The 20,518-nt window shown below is 48.3% G+C and overlaps 1 protein-coding gene across 10 annotated transcripts in view; it reads left to right on the forward strand.

Moving 5' to 3' along the window:
* NFASC (neurofascin) overlaps positions 1-20,518 on the forward strand; it is a 120,245-nt gene that overhangs the window by 62,819 nt on the left and 36,908 nt on the right. For 6 of the 10 annotated variants that reach the window (XM_029573848.1, XM_029573846.1, XM_029573849.1 and 3 more), the window contains 9 exons: positions 5,905-6,016; positions 6,101-6,267; positions 8,074-8,221; positions 9,222-9,346; positions 9,501-9,542; positions 10,326-10,427; positions 10,610-10,807; positions 10,971-11,041; positions 12,319-12,541. In XM_029573848.1, coding sequence (XP_029429708.1) covers positions 5,905-6,016; positions 6,101-6,267; positions 8,074-8,221; positions 9,222-9,346; positions 9,501-9,542; positions 10,326-10,427; positions 10,610-10,807; positions 10,971-11,041; positions 12,319-12,541 — 1,188 coding nt within the window. Of the gene's footprint in view, positions 1-5,904; positions 6,017-6,100; positions 6,268-8,073; positions 8,222-9,221; positions 9,347-9,500; positions 9,543-10,325; positions 10,428-10,609; positions 10,808-10,970; positions 11,042-12,318; positions 12,542-13,844; positions 13,961-18,596; positions 18,802-20,518 lie in introns of all 10 variants that reach the window. The other 4 variants (XM_029573845.1, XM_029573851.1, XM_029573854.1 and 1 more) reach the window with 3 other exon arrangements.

The raw sequence follows: 20,518 nt of genomic DNA on the forward strand, positions 1-20,518 counted from the left end.
GCTCATTTCCCTAACCTGCCTTCTCCCTATCCCTGAAAACATCTCCCCGCTATCAGGCGAAGAAATGCCTTGCTGGATCAGAACAACGTCATTGGAGCCCCACATCCTGTCTCTGAAGCTTTCCAGTTTGGGTTGCAAGTTCCTGATAGATCCCAGAAAGTAGATCTAATTCCTGCCCTCATTCCCTGGGATGGCGATGGATTTCTTTAGTCTACCTGGGCAATGTTTCATGGAACCTTCCTCCAGGAACCTGTCCAATCCTCTTTTAAACCCCTCCATGCTTCTCGCCTTGATCACGCCCTCAGGCAACAGATTCCACACCTTGACTGTGTCTAAGTAAAAGAATACTTTCCGCGATTTGGTTTAAATCTGCTGGTGGTTAGTTTCATGAAGTGTCCCCTTGTTTTAGTGTTATTTGAGAAGTTATATAACCATCCTTTATTTAGTCGTTCCACACCACTCATGATTTTATAAACTTCTATCACGTCCCCTCTCAGTTGCCTCTTCTGCAAGCTGATGGGTTACAGTTTCATGTTTGAGTTCTTTTAGGACTCTGGGGTGGATAACCATCTGGTCCTGGTGATTTGTTACTCTCTATTTGTCACGTTGATCTATTACATCCTCCATTATCACAGAGATGTGTTTTATGTGCTCAGGGAGAAGGCAGGTTAGGGAAATGAGCATAGATTTGATTTTCACATCTCCATGTATTATGTTCCAGCTATTTTTTGTCTGCACAAATTGCAAGAGCAAACCCCACAGTGTTTGGGTAATTGCCAGGTACCTGTGACTTGGATTGGCCACTGTTGGAAACAGGATGCAGGGCTTGATGGACCCTTGGTCTGACCCAGTATGGCATGTCTTATGTTCTTATATAGCCATGATCCCAACATCCTCCTTACTCCTCAGTAAGACCAAGGCAAAGAATTAATTCCATTTTCTTGCTATTTCCTTGTCCTTCCTGAGCACCTGTTTTGCTCCTCGGTCATCTAACAGCCCAAACAACTCCCTAACAGGCTTGAAAAGTTTTTATTATTAGTTTCTGCCTCTCTGGCAAGCTTTTTGTCAAAGTCTGTCTTGCTGCTGTTTTTTTTTTTTTTTTTTATTTATAGTTTATTAGAATTTTTTACAAATTAAAACATATGCAAAAAAAACAGGAAACAATTTGCATTAAACATAACAAAAAAGAAAAAACAGATTCTTCAAGATTCACAACTATAATGCAAATTTATAGTCCCCTAAATGGGAGGCACTAAAAAGGCAATTTTTAACAAGCAAATGTTATATAAACAATAACTTTTTACTGGATTATTATTTTTAATGTAGTTACTATATAACTCAACCCGTTTCCTTATCTACAAGAAATACTTCCAGATGTGTTGGATCATGAAAAATAAATTTATTCCTTTGATAAATCACCAGGCATTTACAGGGAAACTTAAGAAAAAATGTTGCCCCTAGGGCCAAAACTCTAGATTTCAAGGAAAGAAATTGTTTCCTCCTGTATTGTGTAGATCGTGACACATCTGGAAACCCTTGGACTTTGTGTCCGCAAAATAGAAGTTCCCTATTTCTAAAATACTTCTGCAGTATATGTACCTTATCCCTTTCTCTACAGAAAGTTACTAAAAGGGTAGCACGCTGAGGAATATCATCTATAGATGACTCTAGGAAGGAGGTTAAATTGGGGGACTCTTGTTGTATACTGTCCAGTCTTGCTGCTGTTTTACCAGTGCTTATGCTTTTCCCAGTTTTCCTCATTTGGGTCTGCTTTCCATTTTTTGAAAGATGCCCTTTTGGCTTTAACTGCCCCTTTTACCTCCACATTAATACATGCTGGCAGTTGTTTGGTCTTACTTCAGTCTTTTCTTAATGCGTGTAATACGTTTTATCTGGGCTTCCCAGATGGGTTTTTCAAACACTAACCACATCTCATGCAAACCTTTAACCTTTGCAGCTGCTCTTCTTCTGTTCTTTTTAACTAGTTTCCTCATTCTATCATAGTCTCCCTTTTCAAAGTTATATGCTGCTGCAGTAGTTTACTAATGTCCTCTCTCCAGTGATTTATGTCAAATTTGATTGCATTATGATTACTATTGCTTAGCAGTTTCATCTTGGTAACCCCTTGCAGCAGGTTGTGTGTTCTGCTGAGGTCTAGATGTAAAGTAGCTCCTCCTCTTGTTGGTTCTAGAACAGTAGCTCCATGAAGCAGTCATTTATGTCCTCTAGAAACGTAACCTCTCTAGCATGTCCCAATGAGACACTGACCTCGCTAATACTGGGATAAGGGAAATCTCCCATTCTTATGGCATTTACCTGTAAGTGGGCAGAGAAGGACATTTTATCCAGGCAAGTACTTATGAATATTGTCTTCTATTTGGGGCAGTGATATTAAGGTGACTTTAGTAGAGGCTGGCCTAGTTCCACATTTAGGTACTTGGGTTTGATTCATAGCTCAGGTCCTTTGCTCCTTGGGCTGGCTGGGGATGCTGCGGAGGTAGCGTTCATAGCCCATGGATATGGGGTCATAGTCATTGTGCAATGGGGACACCTAGTGAGAGGATTTGGGGCTCATGACTGCAGGGATCCAGAAGGAGCCTTGTTACACAACTCCTGGTGGAGAGCTGTTACTGCTGAGGGCCTCTAAAATAGGAGAAGAATCCCTGGTAGTTGTAAATGAAGGCTCAAGGATACAAATAAGAAAGGCATCCTTAGGAAGGTCCAAGTTTCTATTTTTTTTGAAATTATTCAAACCCAAACATCTACAAAGACTCTTTTATTGTAAAACACAATTACAAAAAAAAGTTGTTTTCTGTTAATTGTGCATTGCCTCATCTGAACCACTGAGGAGGCAAAACTCACCATTACAAGAAATGTGTACCTTTCCTTTGCTTTTGACTCCCAAGTCTGCTGGTGTGTCTTTCACTTTAGAATTTTAGAACACGAGACTTGCCACACTGGGTCAGCCCAGTATCCTGTTTCCAACAGGGGCCAATCCAGGTCACAGGTACCTGGCAGGATCCCAAAAAGCTTACACTCGGGGATAAGCAGTGGATTTCTGCAGTTCCACCTTACTAATGGTTTATGGACTTTTCCTCCAGGAACTTGTCCAAACCTTTTTTAAATGCAGCTCCACTAATAGCTTTCACCACATCCTCTGGCAATGAATTCCAGAGCTTAATTATGTGTTGAGTAAAAAAATATATTTTCTTTTATTAGTTTTATATGTATTACACAATAACTTCATTGTGTGTCCCCCTGGTCTTTGTACTTTTCGAAAGAGTAAACAACCGATTAATGTTTACTCATTCCATGCCACTCATTATTTTATAGACCTCTATCCTATCTCCCCTCAGCCGTCTCTTCTCCAAGGTAAAGAGTCCTAACCTATTTAGCCTTTCCTCATAGGGGAATTGTTCCATCCCCTTTATCATCTTGGTCGCCCTTCTCTGTACCTTTTCTAATTCTGCTATATCTTTCTTGAGCTGAGGTGACCAGAACTGCACACAGTATTCAAGGTGCGGTCGCACCATGGAGCGATACAGAGGCGTTAGGATATTCTCTGTTTTATTCTCTATTTCTTTCCTAATAATCCCCAGCATTTTATTTGCTTTCTTGGCTGCTGCTGTGCACATTGAGCAGAAGATTTCAAAGTATTTTCAACGATGACACCTCGATCCTTTTCCTGAGCGCTGACTCCTAATGTGAACCTTGCATTTTGTAGCTATAATTTGGGTTTCTCTTCCCTACGTGCATCACTTTGCCCGTGTCCACGTTAATTTTCATTTGCCATTTGCATGACCAGGCTCACAGTTTTGCAAGGTCCTCTTGCAATTTCTCACAATCATTTTGTGATTTAACAACTTAGAATAGTTTTGTGTCATCAGCAAATCTGATCACCTCGCGTGTTCTTCCCATTTCCAGGTCATTTATAAATATATTAAAAAGCAACAAAGATCCCTGGGGCGCTCCACTATTCCCCTTTTTCCAATGGGTTTTTTTCAGTCTTAGAATGATTTGCCAATTAAAATCTAATTTGTTGGTATCTGATCTGAGTTTGTTATCTTGTGCATTGGTGCATTCTAACATTGATTACCATAATTCTTTGCATTTAGGAGTCACTGAATCCAAATTAAAAAAAAAGATTACAGTTGCTTCAGCTAGGATCCTAAAGGGTTTATCAAAATGTGAACATATTTTTCCTGTTCTTAAAGGGCTGCAGTGATTACCTGTTTAAAGTACTCTGCTTGACCCAGAAAGCACTTGCCAAGGGTCTTTCTGAATTCTTGTTCAATTTAACCATCACGATGCTTGAGATCATCTCAAAAAAGTCTTCTTAAGTTGCCCTCTCCAAAGGAAATGTATTTAGAGGGTACTCGACAGTATGTGTGTCAGTATCGGGCCGCTGTGCTTTGGAAATCATTGCCTCTGGATATTCATTTGGAAGGCAATTATTTAAATTCAGGAAACTGATTAAATCTTTTTTCTCAAAAGTTTTTTTTTATTAAAGCCATGACAATTTTAAGTTAATCTTGTAATTTCTGTTTTTACTGTATTTATCTTGAGTATTGTGTGCAGTTCTGGTCACATCTCAAGAAAGATATAGCAGAATTAGAAAAAGTACATAGAAGGGCGACCAAGATGATAAAGAGGATGGAACAGCTCCCCTATGAGGAAAGGCTGAAGAGGTTAGGACTCTTCAGCTTGGAGAAGAGACGGCTGAGGGGAGATAGGATAGAGGTCTATAAAATAATGAGTGACATGGAATGAGTAAACATTAATCGGTTGTTTACTCTTTCGAAAAGTACAAAGACCACAGGACACACAATGAAGTTACTAAGTAATAAATTTAAAACTAATAAGAGAAAATACTTTTTTACTCTGCATATAATTAAGCTCTAGAATTTGTTGATAGAGGATGTGGTGAAAGCTGTATTTAAAAAAAGGTTTGGACAAGTTCCTGGAAGAAAAGTTCATTAACCATTATTAAGGTGGAGTTGCAGAAATCACTGCTTATTCTTGGGATAAGCAGCTTGGAATCTCTCTACCCCTTGGGATCCTGCCAGGTACTTGTGACTTGGATTGGCCACTGTTGGAAACAGAACACTGGGATTGATGGACCCTCAGTCTGACCCAGTATGGCAAGTTTTATATTCTTATGTTCTATTGCTGAAACATGAGATATTGGGAACTTGATATTGTTTTCTGTATTTTTATTTTTTTATATTTTAATGATTTCTGTGTTTGTGTTTATTTTTTTGTATTTTGGTTTTGCTATATTGTATTACTTTGTTAATTTTTTATTGGTTTATTATATTGTATTACCTTTTTAATTTTTTATTATACACTATTTTGATGTGATTATGAAAATTGGTTTATCAAAACTAAATTACCATTACCATTTAGCCCTACTCTGTTTTCTATCTTTTAACCAGTTCTCCATCCACAGTAGGACACTGCCCCCTATTTCATGATTTTCTAATTTCCTAAGAAGTCTCAAGAGGGATTTTGTCAGATGCTTTCTGGAAATCCAGATATACTCTGTCAATTGGCTCACCTTTATCCACGTTTATTTACGCCCTCAAAAAATTGTAGGAGATTGGTAAAGCAAGACTTCCCTTGGCTAAATCCATGCTAGCTTTATCCCATTAAACTATGCCTATCCTAGGATAAGTGAAATAATGGCACATTGCCATATCAAGTAATCAATAACATCACCAGTCAGCCAAATAACCTTCCTCATCTTTGAAGAGAGAATCTGATGCACACATCTGACATGCCAGAACATGCGTGTAACACGATTCCCTCTTCTGCTGCTTCAGTCTGACAACAAGCAGCTGTACCCTCAGAGTAAAAGACAGGTAGCCATCAGCAACAGCTGCCAACCACACTCTTGTGTTTCAGACATGGCTCCCCGCATGCTGGGTTCCCGGAACCAGCTCATCAAAGTGATTGAGTACAACCGCACTCGGCTGGACTGCCCCTTCTTTGGTTCACCCATCCCCGTCCTGCGCTGGTAAGCTCACTGCCAGTGGCCACTTGCTCACTGTCCTGTGGGGTCCCCATCATTCTCCTCTCATTGGGCATTTCTTGCTTGCAGGTTTAAGAATGGTCAAGGTAGCAATCTGGACGGAGGGAACTACCGCGTGTATGAGAACGGAAGTCTGGAAATGAACATGGCAAGAAAAGAGGATCAGGGAATCTACACCTGCGTAGCTACAAACATTCTGGGCAAGGCAGAGAGTCAGGTTCGTTTGGAGGTTAAAGGTAAGGGCAACAGAAGCTGAGGTAACTAAGTGCTTTGTAGCACTGGAGTGTGCTAGACAGATGGGTGGCCTCCATGTGCATACATCTGCTTAACTGGAGTATTTCTGAATGTGTGTGCATCGCAGAAATGATTAGTTCTTCCAGGTCTCATGTACAGTGTCTGAAAGCAGAGGCGACACCTCGTCTGCGCCGTACAGAGGAGCAGGTACAATTAGGGGACACCTCGTCTCCACAGTAAGGAGGAGCAGCTGCAGTTAGGGGACACCTTGTCTCTGCAGTAAGAGGGAGTAGCTGCAGTTAGGGGACACCTCGTCTGCACAGTACAGAGGAGCAGGTACAGTTAGGGGACACCTCGTCTCCGCAGTAAGGAGGAGCAGCTGCAGTTAGGGGACACCTCGTCTCCACAGTAAGGTGGAGCAGCTGCAGTTAGGGGACACCTCGTCTCCGCAGTAAGGTGGAGCAGCTGCAGTTAGGGGACACCTCGTCTCCACAGTACAGAGGAGCAGGTACAGTTAGGGGACACCTTGTCTCTGCAGTAAGAGGGAGTAGCTGCAGTTAGGGGACACCTCGTCTCCACAGTACAGAGGAGCAGGTACAGTTAGGGGACACCTTGTCTCTGCAGTAAGAGGGAGTAGCTGCAGTTAGGGGACACCTCGTCTGCACAGTACAGAGGAGCAGGTACAGTTAGGGGACACCTCGTCTCCGCAGTAAGGAGGAGCAGCTGCAGTTAGGGGACACCTCGTCTCCGCAGTAAGGAGGAGCAGCTGCAGTTAGGGGACACCTCGTCTCCACAGTAAGGTGGAGCAGCTGCAGTTAGGGGACACCTCGTCTCCACAGTAAGGTGGAGCAGCTGCAGTTAGGGGACACCTCGTCTCCGCAGTAAGGAGGAGCAGCTGCAGTTAGGGGACACCTCGTCTCCACAGTAAGGTGGAGCAGCTGCAGTTAGGGGACACCTCGTCTCCACAGTAAGGTGGAGCAGCTGCAGTTAGGGGACACCTCGTCTCCACAGTAAGGTGGAGCAGCTGCAGTTAGGGGACACCTCGTCTCCACAGTAAGGTGGAGCAGCTGCAGTTAGGGGATACCTTGTCTCTGCAGTAAGGAGGAGCAGCTGCAGTTAGGGGACACCTCGTCTCCGCAGTAAGGGGGAGCAGCTGCAGTTAGGGCACACCTCGTCTCCGCAGTAAGGGGGAGCAGCTGCAGTTAGGGGACACCTCGTCTGCGCCGTACAGAGGAGCAGGTACAGTTAGGGGACATCTCGTCTCCACAGTAAGGAGGAGCAGCTGCAGTTAGGGGATACCTCGTCTCCGCAGTAAGGAGGAGCAGCTGCAGTTAGGGGACACCTCGTCTCCACAGTAAGGAGGAGCAGCTGCAGTTAGGGGACACCTTGTCTCCGCAGTAAGAGGAAGCAGCTGCAGTTAGGGGACACCTCTTCTCCGCAGTAAGGAGGAGCAGCTGCAGTTAGGGGACACCTCGTCTCCGCAGTAAGGGGGAGCAGCTGCAGTTAGGTCATTGACAAACTGTTTCCATCTGAATATTTCCAGATTAGCATTAAACCAGCAAATTGAATCAATCTTCTCTTTCCTTGCACAATACTAGCCTCTAACTAGTCACGGCTGGGTTCCACATCATACTTATGGGATATCAGTGCCATACCAACCTGTTCACTTGTTATAAATGATGAAATTACTGAGCAATCTTCCCTCCAAACTCGAGAAACAAAAGCATAGAGCTGCTTACTGTGAGATCGGCATGGAGAGGCCAGGGTTCATGTGTGTGTTTGTGATAACTTCCTCTTATTTTGCATAGATGGAACAAGGATCCTGAAGGGACCTGATGACCAAATCGTGAAAAGAGGCTCCACCACCCGACTTGAGTGTCGCGTTAAGTATGACCCTACCCTGAGGATGACCGTGACCTGGTTAAAGGACGGCACTCCATTGTATCTGGGAAACAGGTGCGTGATAGCATGGACAGGGCGAGTACTTGACCATTTATTTTGTTTATTTTCTAATCACTTTTCAAAGCAATCAAAGTGGTTCCTTCTTTCAGACACACATATTTATGATGCAAACATCATTTTGAAATAAAAGCACACTACACATTTAAAATTGGCACGTCATCCATTTCTTAGCTCCTGCTCCCGGCCGTGTTGTGTTAAGATGTTTTATCCACGAGCTTGCTTGGAAGGGCGTTCCCCAGTACTGGTCCTGTACCAAGATGGCTCAGTTATGGACCCTCCCCTAGATGGGCCTGCTGAATACTTGGCACTGCAAGCAATCCCTGATTTGCTGAGCGCCGGCGTCCTATATTGTTTTAGAGTTAGGAATTATCCCGTGAATGAGCATGAGAACTTTACATTGAATTCTTGAATATATGGGTAACCAATGTAAATTATGCAAACGGGCGTGATATGGCCATGTCTCTCAGCGCCTGCCAGGACCCTGCTGGCAGAATTTTGCAAAAGTTGTAAAGGTCTGATTATAGTTTTTGGAACTCCTAAAAATAAAGAGATGCATGAAAAACTCAATGTCTGGAGGATCAGACAGAAATCAGCGTTCAAAATATGGTTTCACTTGGTGCAAAGTGCGTAGTTTATAGTGACCCGCTTTTACTACCTTTTAAATTTGAGCTTTCACTGATCGTTTTGAATCTAACATTACTTCCAAACCTTTAGCTACATTAGATATTGTGATGATAAGCCCATTAAACCTGCATTTTGTGAGTTCTTGTGGGAATGATTAATTCAGTTTTTCTTTCATTTAAAGCGAGACGGTTATATAAAAGCCATTTCTGACTGGTTTTCCAGCAGACCTTTTAAAGCTAGCTGAATATCATGGGCATAAAATGTGCAGTCTGCCGCTAGCCCCTCTGGTAATTTGCATGATTAAATAAAGTCTGCTGGCTGGTGAGGCAGGGGAAGATGATAAATGCCCTCCTGCTGTCTGACCTTGCAGGATGAAGAAGGAGGAGGGTGCGCTCACCATCCATGGGGTGGCAGAAAAGGACCAGGGCATGTACATGTGTGTGGCAAGCACCGATCTGGACCAGGACTCTGCCAGCGCTCACCTCACAGTGCAGGGTGAGCCCGTTGCGCGTTATCATCTGCACCCTCCCGCCGTGTAGTTTCCATCTCAAATTATCGGGGCAGCTAACTGTAACTAAACAATTATTTACTAGAAATGTCCATGACTGCATTAACCTCATTAACCTCTAACCTCTGCCTTCCCTTACAGCAGCGTCTGCTCCAACTAGCCGCATGACCTCCCTACCTAAAGGTAACCAAGGGCTGAAAGCACAACCTCTAGGCAGGACACCTTTCGGGCTGCAGAAGGGGAAAGTCTGTGGTTGCCTTTTACCCCGGCCCTGATCTCGAGTCTCAGAGTGTGAGCCCAGAATTGCACGTTGCTGTCTGTGGGCAAAGCTTTTCCAGCAAAATTAGGTGCCCGCCAGGCATGGGCACTGGCACTGGCACGTGCCGAGAGGGCAGGAAGTCATTTCCATGCGTAAAGCCCGTTTACCTGTGGAAATGCCTTCGAGAGTGGCTCTTTGCGAGATGCTTTCTGCACTTCCCTTTCCCCAGAAATAAACTGTAAAAACCTCATAAGATGTGGACTGGGGATGCCTGCAGGTGGGGGATTCCCAGATTCCAGAGGGGCCTGTGGTTGAAACCTTGCGTAGCTGAATTTGAATGGTCCCGGTACTGTAACCCAAGTTCTGGGCGAGCTGGTAGCCCAAAGGAGCATAAATCAGCTGGACTGAATGACCGAGATCGCTTTTGTTGACGGGGGCCTAGCCCTGACAGAGCAGTTCTTGGCCGGATATCCTGTGCCCTGTTTCAGAGTAATTCTCACCTTTGCGATTTACTTGTTCATCTCTACACCTCCCCTTCTGTGAAGGGGGTGGGCTGCAGGGACAGGGGCTGTGCTCTGTGTGCATGAAAGCCCCAGATGGCTCAGTCCGATTGCCGATTCACATGAGCAGTGCCATCTTGGGTGGAACAGGCCTGCAGCAGAGGACGAGGAGCTACTACTGAGCTTTTCTGTGTGCATTTCTGGCAGATAAACCTGAGCCTCCGCGGGACCTAGAGCTGACGGACCTGGCAGAGAGAAGCGCCCGACTGACGTGGATTCCTGGCGATGATAATAACAGCCCAATCACAGGTGAGCGGGGAGGGGACAGGCAAGCTCCCTGGGAATTAGGGGGGGTGGCTGGAGGAGCACATCAGCAGCCTCCCGTTTGTTGCATGGATGGGACGTTTCTTCATGTTATGCGTTCACAAATCTCTGGGGAGGGGGCTGGAGAGAGCAGGGCCTCACTGTCCTGGATCCTCCCTTTTCTGCAGATTTCATCATTCAGTTTGAGGAAGACAGATACCAGCCCAGGACGTGGCATAATCTGTCCACTGTCCGGGGGAACGTGAACTCTGCCATCCTCAACCTCTCCCCCTACGTCAACTATCAGTTCCGAGTCATGGCAGTGAACGAGGTGGGGAGCAGCCTTCCCAGCAGCCCATCCGAGCGCTACCAGACCAACGGTGCCCGTGAGTGACTCCTGACCCCTACGTGTCCAAGCGCTCACAGCTCACTCGCCCCCTTGGTTGCTCCATGTTTTTTCCCTCCTCTCCAGAAAAGGATCTCAACATTAAAGTCATGTTGCCAAGATGTATTTTTATATTTCACTAAACCTGCTTCTCTGCATTTTAGCCCCAGAAGTAAACCCTTCAGACGTGCAGGGAGAGGGAACCAGGAAAAACAACATGGAGATTACCTGGACGGTGGGTGAAGGGAAGGGGCTTTATCAGTTCAGCGCCACAAAAAGAGTTGCTGGGCTTGGCGGGTTTTCTTGAGGGGAGGCAGGTGCCAGACTGGCGTTTTTTAAGCTGAGGCTGGTCCCAAGACCCAATCGAGAGTCTGAGCCAGCGTACGCTGCACCCCTGGTCCTGCCTCTCCTGTGGAAGGGCTGCCACTGCCATCCTAAATTAAAAAAGTTTGCAGGGCATGGGTGGCGTTGATTTATAGAGGTGGGAGAAGGGGCACGTGGCCATTAATTGGGGGTGAAAAGCTGAAAGCCTTATCCCTGGCAGAGACAGGCTTAGTGCCCCCCTCCCCCCATGGCAGAGTCCCAGCGAGGCTGGCCAGACAGAGCTTCACTACTTTGCAGATACGAAGACTTTGTAAAATGGCCCTGAAAATGCTTTCACAGATTAGGAGTTTCTCTTTATGTACCTAATCTGGGTTTAATAATTATGAGTGTGCACTGAAGCTTTACCAGCTTTCAGATCTAGAGCATGCAATGTATTACAGATGTGTGGGAGAAGTGCCGAGGACAGGCAGATCGCTCATCATGCACAGGCCAGATTCCCAGAAAGCATGCAGTGTATTACAGATGTGTGGGAGAAGTGCCGAGGACAGGCAGATCGCTCATCATGCACAGGCCAGATTCCCAGAAAGCATGCAGTGTATTACAGATGTGTGGGAGAAGTGCCGAGGACAGGCAGCTCGCTCATCATGCACAGGCCAGATTCCCAGAAAGCATGCAGTGTATTACAGATGTGTGGGAGAAGTGCCGAGGACAGGCAGATCGCTCATCATGCACAGGCCAGATTCCCAGAAAGCATGCAATGTATTACAGATGTGTGGGAGAAGTGCCGAGGACAGGCAGATCGCTCATCATGCACAGGCCAGATTCCCAGAAAGCATGCAATGTATTACAGATGTGTGGGAGAAGTGCCGAGGACAGGCAGATCGCTCATCATGCACAGGCCAGATTCCCAGAAAGCATGCAGGCTAGGCTGCAACCAGTAGGACAGAAGCTGGGGGGAGAGGGAACGTGCATGTAGCTGGAGGGTGCAGCGAGGAATACAGGTGAGGGGAAATGGAGAGAAGAGAGAAGAATGTAGGTGAGGTGGGGAGGGAGAGTTCAGGGGAGACTCGAGAGAGGACGTAGCTAAAGAGGCAGATGTACCCCCACATCTGGCCCTAAGAAATAATTGTGATCCACTTGGTTGGGCTGATTCCAAGTATCCCACCTCCGTCCTGTCTTATTCTGCAGCCTCTGAATGCAACCCAGGCCTACGGGCCAGACCTGAGGTATAATGTGATGTGGCGGCAGAGGAGCATGGGAGAAAGCTGGAAGAACGTTACGGTGAAAACGTCCAAGCATGTGGTGTGGCAGACGCCCGTCTACGTGCCGTACGAGATTAGAGTGCAGTCCGAGAATGACTTTGGGAAAGGGCCGGAGCCTCCGCTGATCCTGGGTTATTCAGGGGAAGACTGTAAGTATTCCCAGAGCCCGCTACCAGCTGCTTTCACCTGGAAGTAACCCAGGCACACAGCCTGCGGCTGAAATCACTAGCGCCAGCTTCTCTCTGACCGCCAGCAGGCTCGGTCAGTGTAACTCGCACTGGGGCTGGAGCTTTTCTCAGCCCCTGGCTCAGGCCAGGTGGGGTCTGGAGCCCTCGGGGGTGTACTCCTGAACCCCATATTCACACAGTTCCCAGCAGTACAACACGTTTTAGTAACAAACCTCCTAGGATGAAGGCAGGTTACCGATGTTTCAGGAGAACTGACTTAACTCGGATTCCTTTATCTTTGACCTTTATTAAAATGTGTTAGGTGCACGGGCGCCTGCTCGTGCAGAATTACAAGGATGAAAGGGTTAGTGGGGGCATGCGTGCCCCATATAAACACTGTTCCCGGCCTCAACTCGTCACGCCCAGGTCTCTTTAGTATGACCGCCCCTATGGCCCGCCAGTAAGATGGCTTTAGTGTGAGACCCTCCTTTGCTCAGGGGGTGTCCGGATTCATCGGGCTGGTGAGTGGGTGTTCAGCTGATGAATATTCCCAGAGAGAGAGAGATCTGGATAACCTGAGGGCTGCTCACTAGTACCCAGACAGCTGAATATTGCTGTTACCTGACTTGCTTAGCCCCATCTGACTCCTGGGATGCCCCAGTTTATCTGGGTAAAAAGTAAAATCCTGCAGTTTGTCTGGCTATGGACCTCTGTTTTCCTGCAGATCCGGTGGAAGCCCTGTTGTGGCTCCTTGCTAGAGTAAGCTTTGTTTTTCCCCTGCGTGGATGCGCATGGGTGGGAGGTGCCTTCCTTAGGAAGAACTGACAGATCCAGTTACTGCTCTGCATTTGTTATCAGGACCCAAAAGTTGGACTTTAGTTACAGGGCAGGGTGCCAGGCACCTCTACGTGACCTGGCCTGGCCACAGCAGGAGACAGGGTGCTGGGCTCGATGGACCTTGGTCTGACCCACCTTTGCACTTTTGGTTTTCTAACTTCAGTTGTGGTTCTGTGTTCGAGGGGCTGAGATGGATGCAGTCCAGCGTGATTCGGGAAGGAATGGGCTGCAGTTAATCTGAGAGAGGCAGAGTCTGGTAGTTTGTCAGTGATTATATTTTGGGGGAACAGGGGTTCCAGTTCATTTTAGGATTTTAGTATCTGACTGTGGCTTTCCTGGAGCTTTGATGTGCATCCCTCAGGTCTGTGAAGACCCCCGAGAGTTCCCTGGAGCTGGGTAAGGCCTTACACATGGAGATCCTAACCTGTGCTTTTTTCCTGCTGCTCAGACCCCACGGCAGTGCCCACTGACATTAGGGTGAGGGTGCTGAATAGCACTGCTGTCGGCCTGCAGTGGACACGAGTACCTGCCTCCTCCATCCATGGACAACTTAGAGAATACCGAGTGAGCACACGCACCGTCCCTCCGTGTAACACAGCTAACCTCCCAGCAGCTCTGTTAAGCAGGGCTGCAGTCCTTATACAGCGGGGATGTCATAATGTCCTGGGTAAAGTAGTACGATATGGCAGCGACATGCAAGGGATGCCAGTAACGTGCGCCTAATCCCTTGCACCTCTCTAACCAGTGGAAATCATTTATATCTCCTGCAAATAATCCAGCTATTATCCACCATATCTGCTAATCAGATGTATTTATTTAACAATTCTTCTACGCTGCAGAATCCAGCGACATTAGCAGCTCACAGAAAAACACAGTCATCTTAAGATACAAATTGACAAAGCTACCAGACCCCCAGTTTTCTCAACCCAGAACTGCTAAATCAATACCAATAAGCCAAGGCCCAATGCCTGCCTGCCCTGACCCAGCAGGCACCAAGGAGAACATTTCCTTGTATTTAAAATCCGATTTAGTATCTTCTGCTGGTGCAATGAGCAGGATGGGGGCTTTTCTGGAAGGTTAGACAGTCTGATATTATGCCATCCCCTAAAGATCCCACGTACTAAACACCTGACACCCAGCTATGTGCAGCTATAGATTTTAGTTGTTTGACCCAGGCTTTTGGCTTCCAGTTCAGATGGAACGAGGACTGGGATCCAATGCCAGAGCCTTCATTCCCAGCCACGCATGGATTTTCCCCCATTTTGTATCCCTCCCACCCCAATATAGCCAGGTCACTGCAGCTAGTCCTTACCCAGGGCCATGCAATCATGGGACCAAGACCCCGCCACCCCTCTCTTGAGGCTGTTAACCTGGCCTCCATCCTCTGCTGTACACTGTTACTGAGCCAGTCCCCAAGGACCAGCATCCATGTACTAATATAATGCACATGGATGTGGGTACACAGAGGGCTTGGACATGCATATACAGTGGGCACGGGTGTGGGTACAGATAGTGGGTATGGATGTGTATACACAGTGCGCATTGATGTGGGTACACAGTGCGTATGGATGTGGGTATACAGGCATGGATGAGAGTACACACTGGGTATGGATGTGAGTTCAGACAGTTCGTATGGATGTGGGTACACAGTGCGTATGGATGTGGGTATACAGGCATGGATGAGAGTACACACTGGGTATGGATGTGAGTTCAGACAGTGAGTATGGATGTGTGTACACAGTGCGCAATGATGTGGGTATACAGGCATGGATGAGAGTACACACTGGGTATGGATGTGGGTACACAGTGCGCATTGATGTGGGTATACAGGCATGGATGAGAGTACACACTGGGTATGGATGTGAGTTCAGACAGTGAGTATGGATGTGTGTACACAGTGCGCATTGATGTGGGTACAATGGGCATGGATGAGAGTACACACTGGGTACGGATGTGGGTACATGGGCATGGATGTGGGTACACAGTGCACATTGATGGTGTACGGGCATGGATGAGAGTACACACTGGGTATGGATGTGAGTTCAGACAGTATGGATGTATGTGCGCATGGATGTGGGTACACAGAGCGCATGGATGTGGGTACACAGTATGGATGTGGGTACACTGCGCATCGATGTGGGTACACAGTGAGTATGGATGTGGGTACACAGTGCTCATTGATGTGGGTACACAGTGCGTATGGATGTGTGTACACAGTGCGCATTGATGTGGGTACACAGTGCGTATGGATGTGGGTACACAGTGCTCATTGATGGTGTACGGGCATGGATGAGAGTACACACTGGGTATGGATGTGGGTACATGGGCTTGGATGTGTGTACACAGTGCTCATTGATGTGGGTACACAGTGCGCATTGATGTGGGTACACAGTGCGTATGGATGTGGGTACACAGTGCTCATTGATGTGGGTACACAGTGCGTATGGATGTGGGTACACAGTGCTCATTGATGGTGTACGGGCATGGATGAGAGTACACACTGGGTATGGATGTGAGTTCAGACAGTGCGCTTGGATGTGGGTACACAGTGCGCATGGATGTGGGTACACGGTGCGCATGGATGTGGGTACACAATGCGTATGGATGTGGGTACACGGTGCGCATGGATGTGAGTTCAGACAGTGAGTATGGATGTGGGTACACAGTGCGCATGGATGTGAGTTCAGACAGTGAGTATGGATGTGGGTACACAGTGCGCATGGATGTGAGTTCAGACAGTGAGTATGGATGTGGGTACACAGTGCGCATGGATGTGGGTACACAGTGCGCATGGATGTGAGTTCAGACAGTGAGTATGGATGTGGGTACACAGTGCGCATGGATGTGGGTACACAGTGAGTATGGATGTGGGTACACAGTGCGCATGGATGTGAGTACACAGTGCGCATGAATGTGAGTTCAGACAGTGAGTATGGATGTGGGTACACAGTGCGCATGGATGTGGGTACACAGTGCGCATGGATGTGGGTACACAGTGAGTATGGATGTGGGTACACAGTGAGTATGGATGTGGGTACACAGTGCGCATGGATGTGGGTACACAGCATGGATGTGGGTACACAGTGCGCATGGATGTGGGTACACAGTGAGTATGGATGTGGGTACACAGTGCGCATGGATGTGAGTTCAGACAGTGCGTATGGATGAGGGTACACAGTGCGTATGGATGTGGGTACACAGTGCGTATGGATGTGGGTACACAGTGCGTATGGATGTGGGTACACAGTGCCATTGGATGTGGGTACACAGTGCGCATGGATGTGAGTTCAGACAGTGAGTATGGATGTGGGTACACAGTGCGCATGGATGTGGGTACACAGTGAGTATGGATGTGGGTACACAGTGAGTATGGATGTGGGTACACAGTGCGCATGGATGTGGGTACACAGTGCGCATGGATGTGGGTACACAGTGAGCATGGATGTGGGTACACAGTGCGCATGGATGTGGGTACACAGTGAGTATGGATGTGGGTACACAGTGCGCATGGATGTGAGTTCAGACAGTGCGTATGGATGTGGGTACACAGTGCGTATGGATGTGGGTACACAGTGCGCATGGATGTGAGTTCAGACAGTGCGTATGGATGTGGGTACACAGTGCGTATGGATGTGGGTACACAGTGCCATTGGATGTGGGTACACAGTGCGCATGGATGTGAGTTCAGACAGTGAGTATGGATGTGGGTACACAGTGCGCATGGATGTGGGTACACAGTGTGTATGGATGTGGGTACACAGTGTGCATGGATGTGGGTACACAGTGCGCATGGATGTGAGTTCAGACAGTGAGTATGGATGTGGGTACACAGTGCGCATGGATGTGGGTACACAGTGTGTATGGATGTGGGTACACAGTGTGTATGGATGTGGGTACACAGTGCCATTGGATGTGGGTACACAGTGTGCATGGATGTGGGTACACAGTGAGTATGGATGTGGGTACACAGTGAGTATGGATGTGAGTTCAGACAGTGTGTATGGATGTGGGTACACAGTGAGTATGGATGTGGGTACACAGTGAGTATGGATGTGAGTTCAGACAGTGTGTATGGATGTGGGTACACAGTGCCATTGGATGTGGGTACACAGTGTGCATGGATGTGGGTACACAGTGAGTATGGATGTGGGTACACAGTGAGTATGGATGTGAGTTCAGACAGTGTGTATGGATGTGGGTACACAGTGAGTATGGATGTGGGTACACAGTGAGTATGGATGTGAGTTCAGACAGTGTGTATGGATGTGGGTACACAGTGAGTATGGATGTGGGTACACAGTGAGTATGGATGTGAGTTCAGACAGTGTGTATGGATGTGGGTACACAGTGTGTATGGATGTGGGTACACAGTGTGCATGGATGTGAGTTCAGACAGTGTGTATGGATGTGGGTACACAGTGTGCATGGATGTGAGTTCAGACAGTGTGTATGGATGTGGGTACACAGTGAGTATGGATGTGGGTACACAGTGCCATTGGATGTGGGTACACAGTGCCATTGGATGTGGGTACACAGTGCGTATGGATGTGGGTACACAGTGCCATTGGATGTGGGTACACACTGGGTATGGATGTGAGTTCAGACAGTGTGCATGGATGTGGGTACACAGTGCGTATGGATGTGGGTACACAGTGCCATTGGATGTGGGTATACGGGTACAGATGTGTACGCAGTGGGCATGTGACTCTGCCTAGCAGATAAGTCAGAGAATTCCTCTAGCTCCGCTATAAGCTTGGCCTCTGGGAGCCAACATCCCTCCTTACCAGCCCGGGTCTCCATCTTCAGCAAGTAACTGTGCACATGGGCCTTAGCAAACTGCAAGATGCTGAACGTCTACTAATACAGAAAAGTCTGCACTTGGCCTCAGACTGACTGGAGGAGCCCGCAAAAATTTCAAGGGGAAAGGCAATCTGGCAAAATATCCAGAAAAATGAGACGATGCAAAGGGCTTTTCTTTATTTCCCAGAAGCTGGGAAAGGCTGTGCCTAGGTTTGGCTGGGAGGGAGGGGGTGGGGAACATTAATCCATCCTGTGACCCAGAACCGTGTTTGATCCAGGGGATCCTCGGCAGTCTGAGGTCAGACTTTATCCCCCGGGCCATCCTTACTGATTTTACCCCTCCTCTGGGGATGATTGCCCCTGTGAAAAGCCAGCTTCATGTGCTATCCCTTTCTCAAAGGCCTATTTCTGGCGGGAGAGTAGTTTGTTGAAGAGCCTGTGGGTCTCCCGGAAGAGGCAACATGTGGGATTCCTGGGGGACCGAAACCGGGGTTTAGTGACCCAGCTACTGCCTTACAGCAACTACAAGCTACAGATGGTTGTAGTTAACGGGCGAGGAGACGGGCCCACAAGTGAGATGAAGGAGTTTGCGCTGCCAGAAGGAGGTAAGTCACGGAGGGGGGGGAGGTTTAGAGGTTACAGCTGGGGGCTGAGAACCAGGGAAGCCAGGGCTCAAATCCCGCCGCTGCTCTTTGTGACCCTGACTCTTCCTCGCCTCAGATACAAAGTTAGGGCCTGATTTACTGTTTAGTGATACCTGCAGTAACAGACTAGATCTAAAACTCCAGGAAACTGAGACAAAATATAGGAACACTTAGCAAAGTCTGATCCTTGGACATGGAGGTGCAGCCCTGGGAATGATAACAGCCAGGGCCATGCTGGTTACAGGTCTCCAAACCCCTACGATGTATTGCAATGCAAGTTTCATAAGGTAGAACTGGATCATCGGCCTCTGGTGAGCTCTGCAAACAGGCGGGCGTGAGCAGGTCCTGTGAGAGAGCTCGCTGGAGGTGAATGCTGTGCTCTGGGAAGTGACAGCCTCCTGACTGGGGGGCAGGTCCTGTGAGAGAGCTCGCTGGAGGTGAATGCTGTGCTCTGGGAAGTGACAGTCTCCTGACTGGGGGGCAGGTCCTGTGAGAGAGCTCGCTGGAGGTGAATGCTGTGCTCTGGGAAGTGACAGCCTCCTGACTGGGGGGCAGGTCCTGTGAGAGAGCTCGCTGGAGGTGAATGCTGTGCTCTGGGAAGTGACAGTCTCCTGACTGGGGGGCAGGTCCTGTGAGAGAGCTCGCTGGAGGTGAATGCTGTGCTCTGGGAAGTGACAGTCTCCTGACTGGGGGGCAGGTCCTGTGAGAGAGCTCGCTGGAGGTGAATGCTGTGCTCTGGGAAGTGACAGCCTCCTGACTGGGGGGCAGGTCCTGTGAGAGAGCTCGCTGGAGGTGAATGCTGTGCTCTGGGAAGTGACAGCCTCCTGACTGGGGGGCAGGTCCTGTGAGAGAGCTCGCTGGAGGTGAATGCTGTGCTCTGGGAAGTGACAGCCTCCTGACTGGGGGGCAGGTCCTGTGAGAGAGCTCGCTGGAGGTGAATGCTGTGCTCTGGGAAGTGACAGCCTCCTGACTGGGGGGCAGGTCCTGTGAGAGAGCTCGCTGGAGGTGAATGCTGTGCTCTGGGAAGTGACAGCCTCCTGACTGGGGGGCAGGTCCTGTGAAAGAGCTCGCTGGAGGTGAATGCTGTGCTCTGGGAAGTGACAGTCTCCTGACTGGGGGGCAGGTCCTGTGAGAGAGCTCGCTGGAGGTGAATGCTGTGTTCTGGGAAGTGACAGTCTCCTGACTGGGGGGCAGGTCCTGTGAGAGAGCTCGCTGGAGGTGAATGCTGTGCTCTGGGAAGTGACAGTCTCCTGACTGGGGGGCAGGTCCTGTGAGAGAGCTCGCTGGAGGTGAATGCTGTGCTCTGGGAAGTGACAGCCTCCTGACTGGGGGGCAGGTCCTGTGAGAGAGCTCGCTGGAGGTGAATGCTGTGCTCTGGGAAGTGACAGTCTCCTGACTGGGGGGCAGGGGCTGTGAGAGAGCTCGCTGGAGGGGAATGCTGTGCTCTGGGAAGTGACAGTCTCCTGACTGGGGGGCAGGTCCTGTGAGAGAGCTCGCTGGAGGTGAATGCTGTGCTTTGGGAAGTGACAGTCTCCTGACTGGGGGGCAGGGGCTGTGAGAGAGCTCGCTGGAGGTGAATGCTGTGCTCTGGGAAGTGACAGTCTCCTGACTGGGGGGCAGGGGCTGTGGGAAGAGCACTGAAATGGTCTTGAATGTGTAGCCAGGGCTTTCTTCCTTC

Source organism: Rhinatrema bivittatum, chromosome 12, assembly GCF_901001135.1.
Source record: "Rhinatrema bivittatum chromosome 12, aRhiBiv1.1, whole genome shotgun sequence".
NCBI classification, from domain to species: domain Eukaryota; kingdom Metazoa; phylum Chordata; class Amphibia; order Gymnophiona; family Rhinatrematidae; genus Rhinatrema; species Rhinatrema bivittatum.